The sequence below is a fragment of the Solenopsis invicta genome, chromosome 1, assembly GCF_016802725.1.
Source record: "Solenopsis invicta isolate M01_SB chromosome 1, UNIL_Sinv_3.0, whole genome shotgun sequence".
In the NCBI taxonomy this organism is placed as follows: domain Eukaryota; kingdom Metazoa; phylum Arthropoda; class Insecta; order Hymenoptera; family Formicidae; genus Solenopsis; species Solenopsis invicta.
The window spans coordinates 15,840,816-15,863,404 of record NC_052664.1 but is presented as its reverse complement, the minus strand read 5'-3'; the positions used below and the strand labels follow the sequence as shown (position 1 = coordinate 15,863,404).

The 22,589-nt window shown below is 33.8% G+C and overlaps 1 protein-coding gene across 7 annotated transcripts in view; it reads right to left on the bottom strand.

The window, feature by feature from the left end:
• The window catches only part of LOC105194346 (glutamate receptor ionotropic, kainate 2), a 305,511-nt gene that overhangs the window by 14,488 nt on the left and 268,434 nt on the right, over positions 1 to 22,589 (bottom strand). For 5 of the 7 annotated variants that reach the window (XM_039447762.1, XM_039447759.1, XM_039447754.1 and 2 more), the window contains 7 exons: positions 20,207 to 20,374; positions 12,120 to 12,140; positions 8,830 to 8,982; positions 3,406 to 3,627; positions 1,397 to 1,688; positions 664 to 802; positions 43 to 180 (listed from right to left, as the gene is read on the bottom strand). In XM_039447762.1, coding sequence (XP_039303696.1) covers positions 43 to 180; positions 664 to 802; positions 1,397 to 1,688; positions 3,406 to 3,627; positions 8,830 to 8,982; positions 12,120 to 12,140; positions 20,207 to 20,374 — 1,133 coding nt within the window. The remainder of the gene's footprint in view (positions 1 to 42; positions 181 to 663; positions 803 to 1,396; positions 1,689 to 3,405; positions 3,628 to 8,829; positions 8,983 to 12,119; positions 12,141 to 20,206; positions 20,375 to 22,589) is intronic. The other 2 variants (XM_039447765.1, XM_026132214.2) reach the window with 1 other exon arrangement.

The following is a 22,589-nucleotide window of genomic DNA, read 5'->3' as shown; positions in this document are numbered from 1 at the left end:
TTGCGCATAAAGATTATTATCTCGATGCATGAAAGGGCTTACTTTGGCAAAATATCACAACCCTGCCGCATTAGAGAACCAATGGTGAACCACAAGCAGTTAAGGAGCTTGAAGCGATTCTCCAGGCGATCCGGATTTTTGTTGCATGGATGCGGGTTGTACCATTCGTACGGCGTAAATCTAAACTTAACGATTCCAAACACGTTCTGATCCAATGATATCGAACGCGGTGTTTGTTATAAAAAAAATCTACCTTAAAAGTTTACGTCTTTATTTTACGAATTTATCTTGATATATATTACACATTTTTATCAAGTTTGTAAATAATTAGCATGGGGTAGCTGATTCAGTATATGAAACAACAGAGAATTATATTAGACTGATTGAAATTGAAATAAATAATTAAATTTCGAATTAAGTGTTTTCGTCGTGGAAAGTTAGGAAACAGTATAGTTGTCGACGTAAATCACATTTTTAAAAATCATTAATTAAATTTATGGAACAAAAACGTACAAAATCATCGAAGTAAGGTTCACGTTTCTTTCGTACTTAATTCATCGAGGCTACAGGAGACGACGCGATCGCATCGATTAGATAAGGGATCAAATTGCCAGAATAGTGTCACGACATTTTGTCGGAGGAATTTAAAGTGGTTTCACTTGCCTGGCTAGTATAAAGAGGAGCACGGAGACCCCGAGATAAGCCGTTGCCATGTAGATCCAAACGTCGAGGCTAAGAGGGCTGAGGAACGAGAACAAATTCGGCGGTTGCTTTATGGGTTTGCGGTAAAGTATGCTGATCCCTGGAAATTCAAAATTCTCATTTTATGCTTAGCCACGGCGGAGACCACAGGTAGAATGCATTGATGTGTGGACACAGTGGACCGAGTATAATCACCCGTGAGATTTATTCCGGTTTTCGTTACGACTACCTATGGCTTACGAAGATACATAATGGCCCACAAAATTGCTCTCGAGAAATTATTTCGGTGATATGCAGAACAAAAATTGCTCGCTGTGATATTTAAAACTTTAATCCGTCATTTTAATTTGAGAATAATTTTGCATTCATGCCACTATTGTAGCGTACCATTATTTTTTCCAATGTACGATTTAAAATTTTTGATTGTTCTGTACAAAAACGTACTAAAGCAATATTTTTAAAAGACAATTAAAAGCAAATTACATTTTTGACATTAATAATACCTCGTCTAAAATGCATATTTGTTCTGTTATTGCCCAAGGATATAAAGTAACTGCGTCGTTAAAAAAATATAACATTGTTTCGAGCTATTCACATAAAAAATAGTGTATTTTTTTACACTCTTTTCATAACGTGTTTATGAAAATCGTAAAATCGCGGCAGTATTTGCTGCACGATTCTGTAATATTCCCACCTAAAGGCATGAACGGCGTCGTGAAGTCCACAACCTGCGCTCGATCGTACGTGATGGTGAGATCACCGATCGCGAGATCGGCTCTTTGCTCGATCAGCTCTTTTATCATTCCGTCCCATTCCTTCGTCTGCGCGTTGTACGAGCCGTAACGTCCGTCCGGCACAAGCCGGAACGTATAATTGAATCCAAGCAGCCGCGATATCTCGTAAATCAAGTCGATGCTGTAGCCTTCGAATTGTGCATTTCCGGTGAGCTTCTCGCTCGAATCCTTCCGCATACAGTACGGTGAGCTCTGCAATGAGGTAATGAGCTGCTGTCAATACTGTACTGCATATAGGCGTTTAAAGGAACGCCACGATTTTATCGATAGGAGCAATCGGGGAAGCTTATTGGCGATAGCTCTCGAGGCCGCCAGTGAAGTTATAATCTGCTGAAATAATCTTGGTGACGCGACGCTCATATCAGTATCAAGATTGAAGTTAGCTTAGAAGATTTAATGTAAAGCGACGACTTGAACATAAAAATTTTGACACATTTCAGAATAAATAGGTAACTGTCGAATGATTTGACTTAAAAATCAAAATTCACTCCTTTAAAGTGAAAATTGAGCTTGTGCAATTTTCGAACGATTTTTTATTCTATTTAATGAGTATTTAAAGAGTAACATTATCTTTGTTATTAAGTGAATCTAAATTTATATTTTAAGTATAGATGGCAAAATGACTGAAACTTAGAGGAGAAAATGGCAAGTAACTTATTTTTCTTTTTATTTCGATCAACCAACATATCATTTAATATGTTTTAAACGTTTTCATTCAAAATAAAACTTTTTAAATTTTACTGACTTTAGAAAATGGTCTTCTAACATTTAATATGAGTCTCCCATGCAGCATCTTGTAATGTATACTTAGGACATGTTGCACAGGTTCTTATCAGTGACAGATCCGTTTAGCGTATATCGGTCGAAGAAACGTTAGGGCACCGAAGTTTTTACGAGAACGATTCTCGCGCGACGTATTTCGCTTCTTACTGTGCGGTGTCACACCGCGGGAAACTTGCTGCCGTCCCTTCTCGGTTGAGTTTCAAGGTACTTAATACATTACCAAGTGCATTACTTGTTGTTGCAATTAGTATGAGAATAAATAATGCGAGTCGAGCTCGTCGTTAAAACTTCAATTAAGTCGCATGCGTATTTGGCTCCGGCGTTATCGTCTTTCTTGTCTTCTTCTTTCCTCACCAGGTAAAAAGGGGAGCGGGAAAGCTAACGAGCGCGCAAGCTTCGCTAATGGATGGAAAAAATTTTTCCACTGTGCAGTGGCTGCCGCTTAAATACGGCGATGTTTCTGTTTTGTCCGCGTTTCGATTAAAGCAACGATTTTCGAGCTCGTTGCGCGATTGTCACGAACAATTTTTGCAGACATGTCTTCGAATGAAATAAACGGTTTAGAACTTTTCTTCATTCTAAACGGAATTTCGCACAATGTTTTTAAAATTTATTATATATATCTTAACCTGAGTAATTTTTATCTCAAAGTTTTTTCTCCTAGATTTTCATTTGCATCTTGTTACTATAAATTTTTATCTCATTAGTATATTTTATTTTAAATTTGCTTTAAATAAAAATAAAAAGGATTTAGCACAATGAAGAATCGAATCGGCGAAGCAGGCGAAAGTGGCAACCGACTTTTTAGGGATAGTATTCTACAACCCTCTTCTTTCCTCTACTTTAATAAATTAATCTACAATACTTAATTAATTGATACTTCTTATTCTTTTACAACAAAAAATTAAATAGCAATTTATAGTATAATATAATTAAATCTATAAAAAATAGGAAAATATAATATTAAACGTTATTTTACTTTACCTAAAGTATCCAATTATTTATGAGATTCAACGAAACAGAACTTTAAGTATTCGTAGATGAAAGTTTTATTCAATATTATCTTATTCAGTATTATTCTGATGTTTAAGGAAAGCTGCGCGCTTTCCTCGGAAATGTCACTCACCAGTAGAGTTGTCACGATGAAAGTCTTATTCTGCAAGTTTTCAACAATTTGAGTGTAAACCTCGCCGTAGCTTCTCGTGAAGTTGATACCTTTAGTACTATTCCAAGTACCGATTTTCTTCAAGCCTTCTTTGTTATTCAGCTCGATGATGTCTAGGACAAAATCGGAGCGAAAACCTTGATGATCGAATTTGATAATACCCGTAAGCCCCGTCATCTCCACCTAAAATGTTGAAAATTGTACATATTATACTATTATATGTTCTTAAATGTTATTTTTTTTTATTAAGTTATAATTAAATAGCATAATCACGAGAGGATTATCAATGTTATGCTTAAAAATAATATTATGTTTTAAAAAATACTTAATATATCAAAATATATTGTTAAAATTCTTGGGAACACCTATGCATATAGAAATATCTAACGTAATGGTTTATGCGTGAATAAATCAATGTACATCCAATAAGAGTTTTATACGCAACATTGTTCGCACATGGCATGCGTATATCAGTGATTCTCAAAAATGGGTCAAATTTTGATTGTAAAATGTAAATTTTTGATTTTACATCTTGGATATTTCGTTGCTGAAAGAATTTTTATTAATGACTTTTTGTATAAATTTTATTTATTCAACATTAGGGTTGGAAATATTATTTTATATTATTTAAATAATGCGTTATCATTACTTAGAAAATAACGATTTATTAATATTTTCGTTACTATTACCACGAAATTTAATGACTTTCTTAGAGTTTCCAATCGTTTCTGTTACTATTTTATTATTAATTCAGTATGAAATCTACAGTGGTTTTGGTTAATCGCAACATCGTCCATACGCATGTGTTGTCCGTTTATAAATTAACGATAATATTTGTTACCGTTAATGTAAAAGATAACGACGTTACCGTTACAGCAGAAAAAATAACGATTATTTAAAAAACATAACGGTAACGGGTAACAGCATTACTTCCCTTTACACTTAATACTAGCACGTTCAATCACTTCGGAAGAAGTTGAGAACCAAAATAGACGCACACACATTGGAACTTGGATACGAGCAGATTCGTGCGCATTTATTACGCATACGCATACGAAGGATACGTCGAAACATTTACCGCTCATAAACTCAATACGAGACTGGTGTCTGGGAACAACGCGCCGGATGTTATAATTCGCAATTACATCGAAATGCTGAACATGCGTTAATATATGACTATATTTTGAGACGGAAATTCTATCATAATAATTTGTTCGTAAAGCGATTTGCGAGTAATTACGCACTACGCGATAACTGTACTCTGTGTCGTCTTTCTCTGTGCAGGAGTCACATTGTACATTCTCAAAACGACGCGGTGTAATTGCGGACGAAATTCTAGGTGACTGCTTATAATTACCGCTTCATGAATATCGTGAAATTAAATTCTATTCTGACAGAGATTAATATAGGTGTTATCATCACCGACGATTTATGATTCTTGAAAGGACTGAATCATCTTAATTGATCATCATAGTGTTCAAATCATGTCACTCAAAGAATGTCGCATCAATATTACATATAAAGACATGCTATCGTATATCTGCTGACAGCAAAAAAAACTGTCAGTGGTAATGCAACGCCAGATAAGCTTCATTATTCGCTACAAAATGTAGAAAATTAGCAAATTAATTCTAACGCAATCGTAACATTTGGCACATTTTGCTAATACACTTAATCACGTAACGCTTTTACGATAGAATTAATTGAGCTAATCGAGAAATTATTTATTGCAGAAAAATCATTCGCGCAAAGTCCGAGATTATTTGCAAAGGTTTCTCCACCATATTTTTTTCCTTTATCGTTGCGATACAAAATAATTGGTATAGATATTAAAAATTTATAATTTTAGATGTTCAAAAAAGACATTGTAAATCATATCTTCCAGGTGTGATTTTTTTTTTAAAACGAAAACAACACTGAACGATAGATTTCTTTTTTAGTATTATATTCCACAATTAATGAGAGATATTCTCAATTTTTATAAAGTTCCGTGTTACTTGTAATTCGACACAGACGTCCCTATCGTGTAATTGAGTAGTTGCGTAACGAATTCGCCGAAATTACACGTCTAGTTCTATCAACATCAGTTTTTGCTTATCCTGGTCAGAATATTCGGCCACATGAACGACAGGTTTCGTTCGTTCGTGACGTATACGTAGTCACGAGTGCACATGAGAGCTGCCTCGGCGCGAAGCATATCTTCCAGTACTTGTCAATTTCGACACGGCGATGTGTATGACGAGGCACGTTTCCATATCCTGCGTGTAACGCATATTTATATTCACGGTATCTACTCGTATCTACTGACGCTGTATGTTACCATATCCTGCTTGCGTTTGCGATTTCGCTGTTAAGCAGCTGTAGCACGTCATGACAGCATTTGCTACGAATAAACAGATCACGCCGGGATCATGCGAGATACAATCCAATATGAAGTTTTTTATCATGCAGACACGCGCGCATATACACATAAGTTGTCTGGTATATGTACAATTTTATTTATTTAAAAAAGTATCTGGTAAACTGTATTCCTTTATAATTCGGTCTAAAAGTACATTTTTTGTCAGCCAAGAGAGAAACTCGATAGTATTCACACGTGAAGAATTATGTAAAAAATAAAATAGAGAAAATCTATGTAGGGAAAAGTTGCTGGCTGCGTATCGGTCGTCTAAAAATCGTATCTCATCAATATTTTATATATTGAGAAAAAGTTTTGTTAATAAACTAAAATATTTAGTCCGATATGATCAACTAAACTTTAGGTTGATTCAACAATTATTTAGTTGCACAAAAAAAGGTACAGTTTATTTATATCAATTATTCAAATTTTTTAATCAAGAATTAATTAAATCAACTCAATATTCAGTTGCATGTATCGGATATTTTAGTTTTTGAATAAATTTTTTTTCTCAGTGTAGTTTTACGTAATATAAGCAACATTTAGTGACAAATAAGAAATAAATGAGAAATAAATAACACATACAATTTAGCAGATATCATCTCGTGCGTCCTAACAACACTTTGAAAAATCAACTAATGTTAACTTTTTATTTATTTAATTTATTAGTTAATGATTTTTTTATATTTTTAATTATTTTACTTCATAAATACGACATTTTCAAAGGCGATAGAATTTAGGAAACCCACAAATTTAGGTGACCGGTTGTCTAAATCGTACCTTTTGCAGCATGTTGCTCATAATAAATTAATTTGTTATTAGTAAAATGTTAAGCATTGTAGTGATAAATACTTGAACCATCAAGCTACCATTCCCAACGTTCATTTGCGTATAGATTAGTATCAAACGAGAAATATAATAAAAAATAAGTACGCATTTGGTAACTCTTCCCTGATATGTCTTATACATTCAAGGGATCCATTTCACACAAAAAATTAAGCCTTTATTAGTTTTGCTTTCACCATTTTTTCCTTTTTCAAGTGTTTCCTAGAAAGTAAATAAAAAAAATTACAAAATCAATTATATTGATTAGAAATTTCGTCGTATTGGTTTGAATATCGTGCGCAAATCTGTGCACGGCATACATACTACAGCCTATGTAGTCCTTTGCGTCAGGATGCACCGCGGCGAAACCGCAAACAACAATTTGTCAGCACGCGTGACAGCTTCGTTTAAACTGGAGTAACTTTCCATTGTTCCACGAGAACAATCGCGCGGATCGTGGAAAGTCAATGCGTCTATGCTTCGCATGATTTCCTTCACTATGTATGTCAGGTATTTATCAAATTTTTTTCTTTACTGTATAAAAAATAACGCGAAGATACATTTTTGTGCGTCGTATAATAAATCAAATGCAGGATCTACATTTGCATATACATGCATTACCTTAAATAAATAAAATTAGTTTTGATTTTCACTATTTTTCAGCGCATACACGAATTCTGTGTCAAAGTTATACCTGACGTCAGCTTGCGATATTAAGAATATAATTAATTTTTATACTACATGATCATGAATATGAATTTTGAAGGTAAAAAGGATCAATCCAGTTGTTTGCGTCGCGTGATTTTTAATATATGTACACAAACGGAAAGAATAATTTTATTGCATTATCTAAAAATTCAGCTAGATACATATCAGAAAATAATTTAATGTAGAACTATCAAAATAATTATGTAAAACGTTCAAAGATGATGATACTGTTGCAAAAAGTTTGGACTTTCTAGCAACCATCTGAAACGTTCAATATAAATTTTTTAACGATTCAACATAATTATTTTGAAATCTATATTTCAGCAAAATTGTTCTTTCCGTGAATATATGTGTATTTTATATAACGTCAAATAAGCCTGGATAAGTATAAAAATAGTAGGTAATATTGATTTGCCTTTAATTGAGATATTTCAAAGATCAAAGGAAGGAAAAATGAAAGCTTTACTTTATACTTTATACTTTACGTGTTATGGAATGAAGTGGGGAGGCTTATCATGCACTGTGCGTAATGTATACGGCAAGACTTGTACTGCTTGTTAATGAACGATACATTGATTATGTGTAAGACGAGCGAGCGAGTTGGTCGAATTAAGCATATCGTTATAATGGCTTATTACGTTGTTGATACGATCGATTGGCGGTGCGCGAGATTAATTTCTCCCCCGTGCGATATATTCACGATAACCCGCTTTCTGCTTTGCATCGTTGCATCATTGAATACAAGCGTGTACTAATCATGCAGAAAGATGGCTGTCGATATACGAGCATCCCCTTTCTATTATATCGCGATCGCTTGTCGCACGTATTTTACGAGATCGCGGCGAAATATTATACGAGAACTTCGAAGGATTGCGCAAATCCAATTCGTCATTGTCCTCAATCTCAATTTATGTGACTGCTTAATTAATTTCGATTAATTCTATTTCAATTAAAGTCGGCTGATAATTGTACGATTCATATTCATGATATCTCTATTGTAATATTGTAATATAGACACTTTATATTACAATTACTACATTATATTACAATATTACAATATTGTAATATTGTAATATTTAATATTGTAGTGCTAAATGTAAAGTTAATTGATATTTGATTTATCTAATATCAAGATTATGCATTCAGTATTAGAGATATAAGAATTATATATTGTTTAAGTAATTAAAATATCATTGTAAAAGCAGATTTAGATTGTATACATTCAAAATTAAAAGAGAGTTTCGTTATTCGCTATTAAAAAAGAAATAACAGAATTTACATTTTTTATATGCATAATATACAATACTATTTTATTTATATATATTTGAATTATATATTAGAACTTAATTCATTTATGTGCATTAGAATAATTAGAAAAAAGACACAAAATTGATAAGCAAATATCTTCTATATTTAAAAATAATATATTAATTGTTTCAAATAATGTTACTTACGATTTTCATGTAATTGATGAGCGAATATCCGTGAGGCCAGGTGTCCGTTGATTCGCAGGACAACGGCTTGATATCGATTTGTTGGGACGTGTCGAGATCATGTAACGCCTTAGCGAAGAGATGGACGGCGTCGTACAGCAACGACGTTTCAGTCTGTGAATTGCATTATACATGACGAAATGTCATCGACATAAGAGATGTGGCGTATACAAGATATTTCACGCAAAGTGATTGGATGGAAGATTTTAGGAAATATTGGGCGCACAAAAGGGCTTGCCAGAAAAATAGCATTTTTCCATCTAGAAAAAGAGCTGCCTCAATATCGTGTGATATAATCCGAAACCTTTTCCTATAAAACGTTTTTTGTTGCTGCGTTTGATGTATGCGGCTATGTCACTTTGTATGTTTTATGTTTCAGATATCCAAGAAAAATTTTAGGTATATTGTATTTTGCATTAGATTTTAGTATGATTTTTCGAAAAAAGGTAAGAAAAAACTTTTTTCACGAACTTTCTTAAACTTTCAAAGTTAATTATAATGCTGTTAATTGGATCATGGACAATTCATTTGAGTTTATTTAAGTCTAAATTTTCTGAATAAAATACTATAAAGTAACATTTAATTTTGTAGGCACTGTTACAAAATTTATTTAGCATATTATTAATATTTTTATGGATTGAACAAATTATGTTCTATGATTATTAGCTTATCATAGTACAATAATAAGTGAAATTAAAACCGATGCAATTGTGAAATATAAAGATGAAGTCCAATATCGGTCTGTGTCTATAATAATTGTGTGAATTTTTACAATTTTCAACTCACGTAAACTGTTGCATATTTATTGGTTTTGAAACAATTTTTAACTAAAGCTGAGATATACGATATAACATCACAAACCCTTTCGCATCTTTTGTTGCCCTAAGGCGGCAATCTCCAGATCCATCCAGACGTCAAATTAATCGATATTTGACCAACAACAATAACACAATAACAATAGAACAACAACAACATGTTGACGTCTTCAAAACCATGAATAGGAAAAATATGAAAAAAGTTAACTATCTCTGCACTATAGGAAAAATATTATAATAAATAGAGGAAACAATTTTTTCAAATAGAATTAATTTGTGATTGAAAGAGTTAATTGGCAAGCAATTTAATAATACTGATTCTCTCATGAACATTTTAAACCACTATAGAAAATTTATTTCGAAAAATAACACGTTAGGATTTGAACCTGCATTTCGTCTGAGCATTTTACTAATTTGATTACCGAGGTATGTGATGATACTTATCACAATAACGAAAATGTGTTAGAAGAACGTTTTACTTTTACCACATGTCTCGGTAGTCAAATTAGTAAAATGCCCGCATGAAATGAGATCCAGATTCGAATCCTGGTTGAAGTCTTATTTTTCGCAATAAGCTTTTTACGGTGTTTCAAGATGATTATGAGCGCCAATATTATTAAATTTCTTATCAATTTAATTTGTCAATTTAATATTACGTATTCCGGCTCAAGAATTATCTTTCAAGTCGACGAATATGTGGCGCACATTTCGCGTGAGCTGGATATTGCAAAAATTCACACAAAAATGATTATTAGGCGTCAAGTCTGCTGCAGACTGATATTGGCTCCCTCATCTTTACGTTTATCGTTTATTGTATAATAAGATTTTTTCAATACGTTTATTCAGGTTATAAAGAGAATTGCATTCCATGTTATCTAAATGCTAGATTTCGGAGAGAAATCTTCGATCTACGGACTATTTCAGGCGAAATTCGCGTATTCCATGTATTCACGATATTGAAATTATCAAAGAGGAGAAAGGTTAAATCTCGAATTCACCATTTCATGAAAGGGCTCGTATTCGGAAGTAGAGATCGGACAAGGAATTCCTGTTTTCGTCCCAACGTACTAGGGACGGAAGAACGAAATCTCGGCTTCTGGGAGGATTTCACGGCAAATTGGCGCCTCTGTTTCCCCGACATTTATATTTCGTAACTCGTGCGCGCGGCATCCCCGCGATACTGTCGCTGTAAAAGCGATATCACCTCAGATATCGCGCTCCGTGGGTGTATATTCTTCCCGATATGTTCGGGACAACCAATATCCTTACCGGATTTTACGAGGCCTCTCCTGGGGAACGTATTTACGGAGAAACTAGTCAATGTATCCGATTCACGTGTTTCCCGATACGAAGGGACTGCAGGGTGATATCCTTACGCCGATCGAAAGTTTCGGATAAATAGAAGTCTCTCGGGAAAACGGCGCTTTCCCGTAACTTTATTCATTACTAGTGCATCACTCGCGAAAGATAAAAGATGTAGCGTGCCGGGCGGTTTAAAATTTCACATGCTGAAAGATATTGACGTACTGAATATTTATTTTCAAGTATCGGTAAACATTTTTTTTCTTTTGTGTTATCTGCGAAGCTATCATGAAATTATTCGAAAAAGTTTTCGACTAAAATAATCTCCCTTTTCGTCAGTTACCTTGTCTGTGGACGTTCGGATAACGTCTAAAGATGATCTCGAATAATTTCTCGACACTTGTGAGCAAGCGAGAAATTGACTTTGATCGAGGCAGGACAACTACAATCGGGATTCTTGAAATAGCTTTAGGATAACTTCTCCTGATGCTTTTATCCAAAAAGTATGGAAAAGATTAAATTCTATATCACTTAGTTTTATTTTCATACTGTTATTCTATTTGACATAAAACGGATGCCTCATTATTCTTTAATTAACTTTTTAACATCACAAGCGTGATCTTTTTATTTTTCCATAAAAACGAGATTGATGCAAAATTAATCAGAGAATAATTAAAACAAATTTTTTTTCATCTAATTTCGAGAAAAGTAAAAATTCGAAAATAAAAAATTTGTTATTTATGCGATATTTGTAATGAAATAATTCAAATACGGACAATGCTACAGTGTAATAATCGTATAATTTCAATTATAGCTTCCAGTATTCACACATGAGTCGGTTGATGTTCATGATTAAACATTCTCGCTTTTCGCAGATAATTCACTCGTAATGAAATGTGAGATGTTGGATCGGTTTCGCGCTCCATTGATTCTAGTAATAATAGATTACGAGCGTAAATAATTCGAATCGTTTTTTATCCCCGTGAAATTTTTAAAAGCGCAGCTATTCATTTAAGTATATTTTTCGCTTTAAAATAATTGGAAAAGATATGAACAAAATGTGTGCATATGTCAAATTAGACTCTTTCAAGTTACTTTTTTATTTGTTTGATAATGAACGTATTTTTAACTTACCTTTATAGTAGTGAGATTGTTCTGCTCCACGTGTGCGTGAAAAAAGCACAATTAATTATTAATTTGTCCGAAATGAGAGTAAGAATCAAATGTTTTGTGATATTTTAAGTAATCTGAAGACAGTAAAAAAATAGTACGATGTATCAAATAATGTTAAATTTGAAGACAATAGATGATGTGTAAAATATTTGGAACGGAGAAGGATAATCCCTTAATTATCCAGAGAAAATAGCAAATACATGTGTATTTGCTAACTAGTAAGAAACGAAATGTGCCATGTAATCGCCGCGTTGAACTTCTTGCGTAGATTCACTGACAAGTGACGGTGCAAAATAATATGTAATTTATACACAAGCCAGGAATAACGAGCTTATACTCGCTGCCGATTCTAACGATTCCACTCGACTGTATTTTGTCTATAATCAAATTAATATATTGTTTAATATTGACCAATATGTAAATAATACAAGAAATAAGGGAAAGTGCCATTTCTCGGTCAAAGCGGATCTTTCGATGTATGCTTAATAATATTTTCATATCAATTATTAAATATATTTTTCAGTTCTTTGGACTGCGTGCCGATATGGTTTGCCGAACTTGATCGTAAAGCTAGAAATATCTCAAATTATTTTGCGCAATAAGTTCTTGACAGGTTTTCAAAATGCTTATAGCACCGTTAAAATTTTACAATCAAATTAATTTGAGATATTATATTTCTAGCTTTACAATTGCGTTTTAAGTCCAACAAACCACCACCGGTACGCAATTTATAGAACTGAAAAATATATTTAATAATTGATATAAAAATATTATTAAACCACCAAGATCTACTTTGACCGAGAAACGGCACTTACTTTTATTTCTTGTATCATTCAATGCATTGTCCGTTTGTTTGTCGTATGTGTACGCGATTGAGTTAATTAGCCTGGCTTTGACACGGTCGTAATGGGATTGCCCACATCTCTCCGAGGGGACAGACATATCCCTATTACGGAATTCGCCAAACGTGATTGTTCGTTATGTGACGACGCCTTTGCGCAATTCGTCGTTAAATCTTGTATGGCAGCATCGATTATGTTGCGACTGTGTTAACTCTCATAATTGTGTCAATGATGACCCAGCTGTGTTTAATGTTTCGACCATAAGTTTTATGAGTCATACGACATTAAACCAAATTATTAATTGTTGAGTTAGGAGGCAATTAAGAATTTCCAATTTTCTAAAAGGCATTATCGATAATGCTTATTGAGAAAATAAATTAGTCGTAAGTTGATATACGTTTATTTTATTCTCTTGGAAATTACGTTTTTTTTTTTTTTTTACTATAGCTGCGCGCTTGTAATAGAGTGTTCTCGAATTAATAAAAAAAGCACAGTCTTTTACTGGTGAATCTCTCATGAATACGACGTCTATTTGGAGATACGGTTTTTTATCAATTGCACGGTCTTAGAAGGATTCGTTCTATAAAAATGAATTCCGACGAAAAACGTTCCTCCTTCTATAAATGGCGTTCCTCCTTGTATAAATGGCGAAAAACGAAATCAATCCACTTTATTCGTCCTAGCTCGTACGTTCTTAAGTTGAATATATGCTTTGATTTTTTTTAATGTTCCTAAAAAAATCTTCCTAAAAATCCTAAAAATTCCTAAAAATTAAATATTTAGCATCTTTTTTATTAATAATTAAATTCCGAGCGTGAAAACTATAATTTCACTCACAAGTATCTGAATTCCAATTCAAGAGAAGCTTGCTCTTTTTTTTTATTATTCCGCGACTTTTATATTTCTAATTTTAACGGTGGGAAGTCTGATGGCCGGCGCCTCGTAAAGCTGCGACACTGTGCCTGATGAAACTGGCAAATTGAGAAAGTTTTTATTACTAGAGTCTCTGCGTGCCACGAATCGATGGCGCAGTCTTTGGCGCCATTCGTTTTGCGACTTCCAATTGACGATTTTATAAGTTTTATTTTATAAGATCGCACAAGAAAGTCGACCGAGTGTTTCTTTGTACCGGCATTTCATTCCTCTTCTCTCTTCGAAGCGTGTATCGGAGACGCGCTATCTGTCGTCGCGATGATATATCTTCCGTGAACTATTGGTTGTATCTCCATGTCACAGAAAAGTCATCGCGAATTCTGTCCGCCCATGCTATGTGGCAGAAAACGAAGTACGCGGAAGCATGTTCGCGATACACGAGCTGCACGCAATTATTTCTTTGCTATGAATAAGTCTCGACAGAAGAATACTAGTTTTCTACGTTTCACAAACAAATATCGAATTCTTGATTGCAGCATTTCTTTCTATCGGATTTTAATTGGATCAATATATCTTGAATTGTTACTACAGCAGTCCTGGATTAATTCTCTGGATCAGTATTCTCGAAAGGTATGATTTTTTTTTCTTTGTTGGTGAATTAGTCGTTCAAAATTAAACTATACGAAATTATGAAAGCTTTGAGCAACGTAAGGATAAAAAATGAGAAAACAAAGAAATATGCTTTAAATATAGCTGGAAGTAAAAGAATATCTTTTTCGTTCTTCTTGTATTATCAAAGCGTGATCGTATAAGTAACATCAGTGTAACACAATTGGGAAAAAATTTAAGTTAATAGTATACTTTTTATATTATATACACCACATGTTCGCTACACGCATGACCAGCGGAATTATTTTCTTTGTATTATGAACGGGTCACGGATCAAACGCGTATTTTTCTAAAAAAAAATTTATGTTAAAATCACAGAGGGAAAAAGCGAAAAGGTGAAAGAAAACCAACGATTAAAGTCTTTTTTTCAAGAATTTGAAATTATTGGCAATTACGATTAGTTATAATACAGATTTTATTAAATTTACTTTATGCTTTGCAAAATTTGTGTTAGACATTTTTACAAAATTATTTAATCTTGATAGAAATTCATAAAATTAAACAAAATGTCAATATTCTGCAAGTTCCACGTTATAATTACATCGATATCTTCGTAAATACTTTGTAAATTATTTAACAAGTTATTACCATTTTACTATTATTGTTGCTATATTTTCTTTATAAATCTATAAAATTCTAGAAATTTATTTATAATTGTAATTATAAATGGAGAATTATAGAAAGATTGGATATATTTTGGTTACTATTATCGACACATTTGTGTTAAAAATTTAATGTCTATTATATATAACTAAAAGGTATTGTTTACTATTGGGTAACTCTTGTCACGTGTCCAATCTATTAAGAAATAGATCGCACGGAAAGAGGCTTAAGAAGTGTATCCCTATTCTTTATTACGCTATGGCAACAGAGTAAATATTAGTGCGCTTGAATCACATCTCGACTTTTACGCGAAAAAGGGAAGTGACACGAGAAAACATCTTTTACGGAATAATGTTCCAACACGTTGCTGCAACGAACGATGCAGCAGATCCGTCACATACTCGTACGAGATGCTGCAGCTACGTATACCGCAGAACATCGGCAAAAAGTTGTTGCGAAGTTTGCGCGAACGTGCAACCGTGTCCGAGCAAATTGGCCTTTTTAAAGGCCCGACGCGCTGGACCCAGCAGATGTTGCTTCCGTCGAATAGCCGAACGTACGGATTCGCGCTTCTCAACTTTTCTGCAGTTGATGCCGTGCCAGATGCGACGGACGATATAATTCGCTTTTCTCGAATTGGCGTTTCGTTACTTGCTTCTTTTATGCGATGGACCAATGACGCGCCGTGCACAACTCGGAGATTCGTTCTTAAAATCCTTACATTTTTATTTACCATCCGAAGCTTTTGTGTGTCCAGATTGCACTCGTGAAATATATGATTTGACAGAAGCCCTATTAACCAACAAAATGTTAGATCAAGATGTAGTCTTTAAGCTTAAAAAAACTCCGTAAAAAATTTAAAAAAACACCGTAAGTTTAACTTAAGAAAATGAAGATTAATGATAGCGATGCTTTTCTATTGATAATTAATTTGTGTTTATTTGTAAAAAAAAGGAGGATCTTTCCGGAAATAAATGTTTTGCAATTATATCTATATATTTATAAAGTTTCTTTGTTCACACGCACACAGATACAAGAAACGTTATTTAAAGTAGACTATTATTATATAATAGATATGTTAACATGTTAGAACGACAAGGTGTAGATACAAATGGAACAATAGTGAGAATGAGGGTGCTGACTCGAGTAATCTTGACAGATGAACGAAGATAAAGGAGCAAAGACTGCTATTTCACGAGACATCGTGATTAGTCATTCCCTAATAGTTATATGTCATTAATTGAGAAACGCTGGGCAATCAACGAGTCGTTAGGTGAAAAACAAGCAATTAGTCTCGGAATCAATTTGTCTTCGAATCTATATACGCGTCTCGTTCAATACTAATGAGTTTCTATTGACTCCAATAAATGTTGCATGGAAGGTAAGTTTTATAAATTGAAATGGGTAACTTTGCAATGAGAAATAATGATATAACGATAATAAATCTCAATACAAACTTTGTACCACGCCTCACACTTTTACTATAATTATTACTAGACTGAGAAGAAACGTTGATCAATTGCTGACAACGATCAATCGAGATCATTCGAGAATGAAATGGTGGTTAAATATAAAAAAAAAAGAAAACAAGGTTCATGATGAAGAACTGAGTTTTCCATTCATTCTGTTCTGTGAATTCTAGTTACAGAGACATGGTTTAAAAAAATCCAATGAGAATTGATTTGACATGGTCGCTATCGACATCACCGGACCTTGTACAAGCGTTTACATCATAATCATTATACAATTGTTATGTAGATATTGGTTCTCATTTTATTTAATTAATCTTGGATTTATACATGTAACTTATGACATGCCCAAAAAAAGACAAGTAAATCTGAAACATACATATCAAAATTATTTTTATCTATGTAAATTTTGAGTATTGAATTGTACATATTAACGTTTTGTTTATTTTCAACGTAAAATTTTTGCTCGTTTTTTTTTAATCTTATTTATTTTTTATTTGCGTATGCACTGATCGAGTTATGGAAATAGTTCGTATTTTTTTAATTTATTTAAAAAATTTAAAAACTGTCTTCCAAATATTGTTTATGTTTTAAAACAAATTTAACGTGTTCCATATGAAAATCCGATGAATTATTATATTTTCTACAAATTTGAACGTTATAATTCTAAATCTTACGCTATAACGCCATACGGGGTGGTCGGTATATCGACTTAATCGATACATCTAATAAAATGTCGACACCTAATGGAAGTACCTGCAAACTCGCGTGTACTTTCATGTATGTACACCATCTATGTACATATATACCGATTAATTTGCCGTCGTTTCATTACGCCACCGTGTAGAATGTGTTCGGCACAGAAGTAGGTAAACTGAACACGTAATTTCCTGCGCTGCGAGTCGCGCGACGTTCTCGCCTTCGTACGGATTGTATTTGAAATCGGCTTATGGAAGTAAAGGAAGTAGTATGCGAACCACACCTGTGTGCTGCGAAACTAACACGGAAATCGTATTTGCGCGTGGACTATACGTTCTATCTGACCTGACCTCTTCAAATTCGAGGCGTGCATAAAAACGGAGATGCGTTTGCCTTCGTGGTTTGCGAGAGCTGAGAGGATGATTTGATGTAAAATTGAAGAGCAACCTGCTTGTAGTCACGATATACATATTAACATTACGCTACGGATGTAAATTTGCGTAATACAATATTACGGATGTGGCACGTAATAATGTAACATTCGAGCTTGGTGAAACTTGTTAATATATTATAATAATACTGAGATGAGCGGTGCACACTACTTGTCGTTAGTTTAGCAACATTATTATTTTATAAACTTTAAGTCATTTCTATTTGTTTGGCTTTATGAAGTTCAAGTATTTTATGTAGTTAAATTAAATACTTGAGCTGAAGAAATTTAATCTCAACTTGAAAAATTTAGTTCAGTTAACAACTTTTTTTTCTCAGCGCGTATGCGGAATATGTGTTACGTATATATAAGTTATTTAAAATAAAAAATGAGGACGACGTAATAGTGAACACGCGCATGCTGCATGTATTTTATGACCTATAAAATATCGATCAATGGATTTTTTTAATCTTATTGGAAAAACAAATCGCGCTTGAAAATAGTACAAAATCAAGTAGACACGAAAGCTTTTAGAAATTTTACTGCTGTCGGATTTGAATTCGCTTTGAAGTACGAGATAAAAAAACAGTTGTATTCATGTCTGTGTATATTTAATGGTTACATAATTCTCTGCATAATGTGCTGGAGGTACATTTTCTGTAAATTTTTCTAAAAATCTATAGTCAGTTTTTAGCAATTTAATATACAATGTATGATATTTTTGTAAAGAATTTGAATTAAAATCCAGTGATTTCCAAACTACGAGTTGTAAAAGATTTTCAACTGACAACGAGAAGAAAGAATCGAAGACAAATTTAAAAATAAACAACAATTATTAAGCTAGCTTCTTATAAAGGAAAATGATACGCTTTGATGCTATATGGAAAATTGAAATAAAAAGCAAGCGCATTGTTCAAATTTTTATACCTTATATTTTGAGAAATTTCTGCCATAAATCGAACCTTCATGATTGAAGATAATGATCTGTACTTAATGCACGCTCATGCATGCTTCATAATGACTAGGCAAAGATACTCTCGATTTATCATTGTCTTTGGTGGTAATTAATTAAAAATATTATTCTGGGTGGATTTCAATCTGGATTTTTGATAGAGAAAGCAGACGCGCAATTGTCACGCCACATCTTGAGAAATAGATTTATAAAATTAATAAAATATTGTGAAAAGCTCGTATAAATTTTAAAAAATAATGAGTTATGTAAAGGCTAAATAAACAAACAAATAAGTGTCGATTTAACAAAATATCTTTAATTTCGCATATGAGTATAAGTATTGATCTTTTGACATTACGGAGTCTTCCTCAGGATATAATTTTATTAAAAGTACAGAGAAATACATTGTAACACATGTAAGATCTTTTTCTTAAATAATTAACTTAAATAGAAACATTGTGACGCATAATTATAAATAGAAATCCTGTTGTAAGTCATATATTAAGCACAAATCCGTACAAAATAATGTTGTGGTATATAAAACAAAGTCGTAATTGATTCATAAAATTATATTCTTGTCAGTAAAATATTAAAAAGTAGAAAGAGTGATATAAATAAATAACTAATTTACTTCCCCGTCTCTGCTTTTCATAAATCTTAAAATTAGATGGGTTGTAGATGTTTGCATTTTAAAAATGGGTTGCGAACCACATAAGTTTGAGAATCCTAATGTAATCTACTGAAAGTTAAACTTGAAATTTTTTAAATTATTAATAACTATTGTGTTTAGATTGATGTAGGTATACCTTGTCTTAGTTTTTGATTCATTGGAAGAGAAACGCAGATATTCAGATAAACTAGTATTGTGCACGTCCGATACATGGAAAGTTTCGATCTTCTCACGTCACATATAGTACCAATGGCTAGCGAGTTCGTTCAACGAAATCGAAAATAGAACCCGACAATCGTTCTGTCTTTTCGCGGTATTTGCATTCTAACGAGAATCGGCATGTGTCATGGGGAATTCAATTTCCCCACGGCGATAGTCAAGTTTCAAATAGGGTAATACCCAATTATTACATTCGCTCCGTTATTCTCGGCCATGTCAAAGAGCGCGAGTTGGCTCACGCCTAAGTCTCGCGAGCGAAAGAACCGAGAAGAAGTAGATCGATGCGGCTGTCAAGTGAGCTTGCACGAAGAATGCAAAATTAGAGTGTTATTACGTGAGACGCGCGGCCGCTTTAAGGACGGGAACATATTTCGCCGTGAAACGATCTTTGCATTTGCATACATAACATCCTGCGCTTACACTTTGCGACGCTGTATATCTTACACTACGCGTATTATTTATATTTATACTTGATGCTCGAGACGAACTTTGAGGGCGAAATATCGGCATCGGTGAAATAAACGACTTCAATATGACGCCAGTAATACGGTAGCTCCTCCTCCTCCCGCGCGGCAATCCATTTCCGGTTGCTATCGTTAACTTTCCGTGAAATCCATCTTACCTTATTACTGTTCTGTCCCATGTCGAGCTCACGATTGTAGCGCTTCTCACCGTAGATCCAGTCCTGAATTACCTTCTGGATTTCCGGCTTCTCCGGGTCCACTAATCGAAAGGCAGTGATATTGGTCCCGCCGTGCTTGAATTCTTCTAAGTCGACGGTATGCAAGTCCTGGAAAGAATTCCGATTGATCGTGACATGAATTCCTATTACTCACACCCTTTTATCACTAGATCATAGAATTTTATATTAGCTACATTCTAGGTACTGCGGAATATAGTTTTCTTCTGTCATCGCGCTTGATAAATTTTATTAAGTACTCGTTTTCAATTTTTCTTAGAGATTAAATATTTTTCACCGCTTGAATATTATTCAGTTTTACGAATGTCACCTTACGTCTTAATAAATGTTATTTTATGGAAAACGGATGTAAGAGTAATAATGATTCTACATTTTTACGAATTCAAATAAAATCTCCCTTTTCCTCCGATATCAGGTATGCAAATAATAAAATCCAAACGTTTTCTGTAAGGAGCAACGATGTTTCAAATCGAATTGGTAGTTGGAAATTCCGTTGGCTCTGTCATGGTTTACTGTGGATTAATCACGTAAGATAAATCTCAATCGGATTCACATGGTAAAGCCAACGTGACGTTAGATTTTCTGGAGGATCACCTCACACGACAAAACGTTTCACCCATGACTTGGGTTCAGATTACATACAGGGTCCCGCGAATCATCCTGACAGATGTCGAATCCACTAAAGCTGGACGATTTCTGTTCGACTCCAAAGATTGATGTTTGTTTTCCATAATAGTTTAATTCTGTCAGTTTTTATCACGTTGCGAAAATCTCACGTTCGATTTGCTAAAAGAGAAAAAGGCATCCACATTGTTCTCCATTCTCCGCATTGCCCTGTGCTCTCCGCGACTTTCTATTTTTAATCAAAAAGGAATTGAAAGGTCGCGACATTTTATATTGGATGAAGAAGTCATAAAAGCAGCGTAAGCGATTTGTGAATGCCTTTCGGTTAATGGATCTTGTATTGACAAGCGTAAGAGGAGTGAGATGAGACAACAAATGATTTCAACGTAGAAATAATATTTGAAACAAATTATATGAAATATATTTTGAAAGATAAAAAAATGAATTGTTTGTCTTATAAATTAATTTTGTTTTACATTATATTTTAACATGTTTTTAGAATTTTATTTCATTGAAATCACATGATGAAGTGTACTCGGTTTTTTATATAATTTAAAATATTCTACATCGGGATTACAATAGTTTACATCCACATTGTTAAAATAAACACGTAAGAGGAGACGTAAGCATAATTAAATTGCTATAAATATCTAGCTCTAGATTTTAATTTGAAGTTTAGTTAGCAAAATATTGAACGTTTAAGGTTTAATTGAATTACGATTAACAGTAACTTCATTAATATTCTTTAAAAGGAGGAATTATTTGTATAATTGTTAAATACGTAATAAAAAGAATAGACTTGATTTTTTGTTTTACAACACGTATAATTTTCGATTTGACTTGTAACTTGAACCAAATACACGAGTAAAAAAAAACAAAAGTACACTTTGCATGTACCTTGATTCTCAATTAGATAATCACAATAAAAATACGTTATTAAAACGAAACTTTTGGTAAGAGTTAATGTAGTATTCGTTGTCCTGCAACGAATCGCTCATCGTATACATATGCTTTTTGTTGGAATTATTCTGAAATATAATATGGGATATATGAAATGCATCGCCATTTATAGTTGCCGCGATTGGCACCTGAACAGAATAGACATTTGAATTTGTATTTTTCGTGATAGTATTCAGTAGCTATCGACAGGACTGGAGATAACTCAAGCATGGAGCATCTGCTTCAGAGCCGGTATCTGTATCGGTGATGCTTGTGGGCTGACGTGATTTAAAGTCGCGTGCAGCTCGAAGGCGTATCCCAGCCCATCTTTTCAAATGCTCGCGGAGGATCGCGTCGCGGCCATTTATTATCCTTTGTCCCGCATCCGGAGCATGATGGATAAGTCCATGTTCCCGATCCGCTGTCTTCGCCAAGTAGATGGACGCAGTTGCGGCGACATCGTATGTTTCCAATGTCGCGCGAATCGATTGACCGTTGCGCGGCAATCGATCATCGTCTCGCCTCGAGCTACATCCGGTTTGCACTCTTTCAAGATACGTCGCTGTGGTGATATCGCTTGCCACCTCGAGTAACGCGCAATAACGGCGGTCGATGGGAATGCATCCCCGTTACGTCTACCAACTTCCCTTGCCCTTAATCCCATTCTGTCCTTTATTATCCCTTTGGTGATCGTTGCGCAACACGATTACGAAATCTCTGGGGAGACAGCACGAAGATGAAG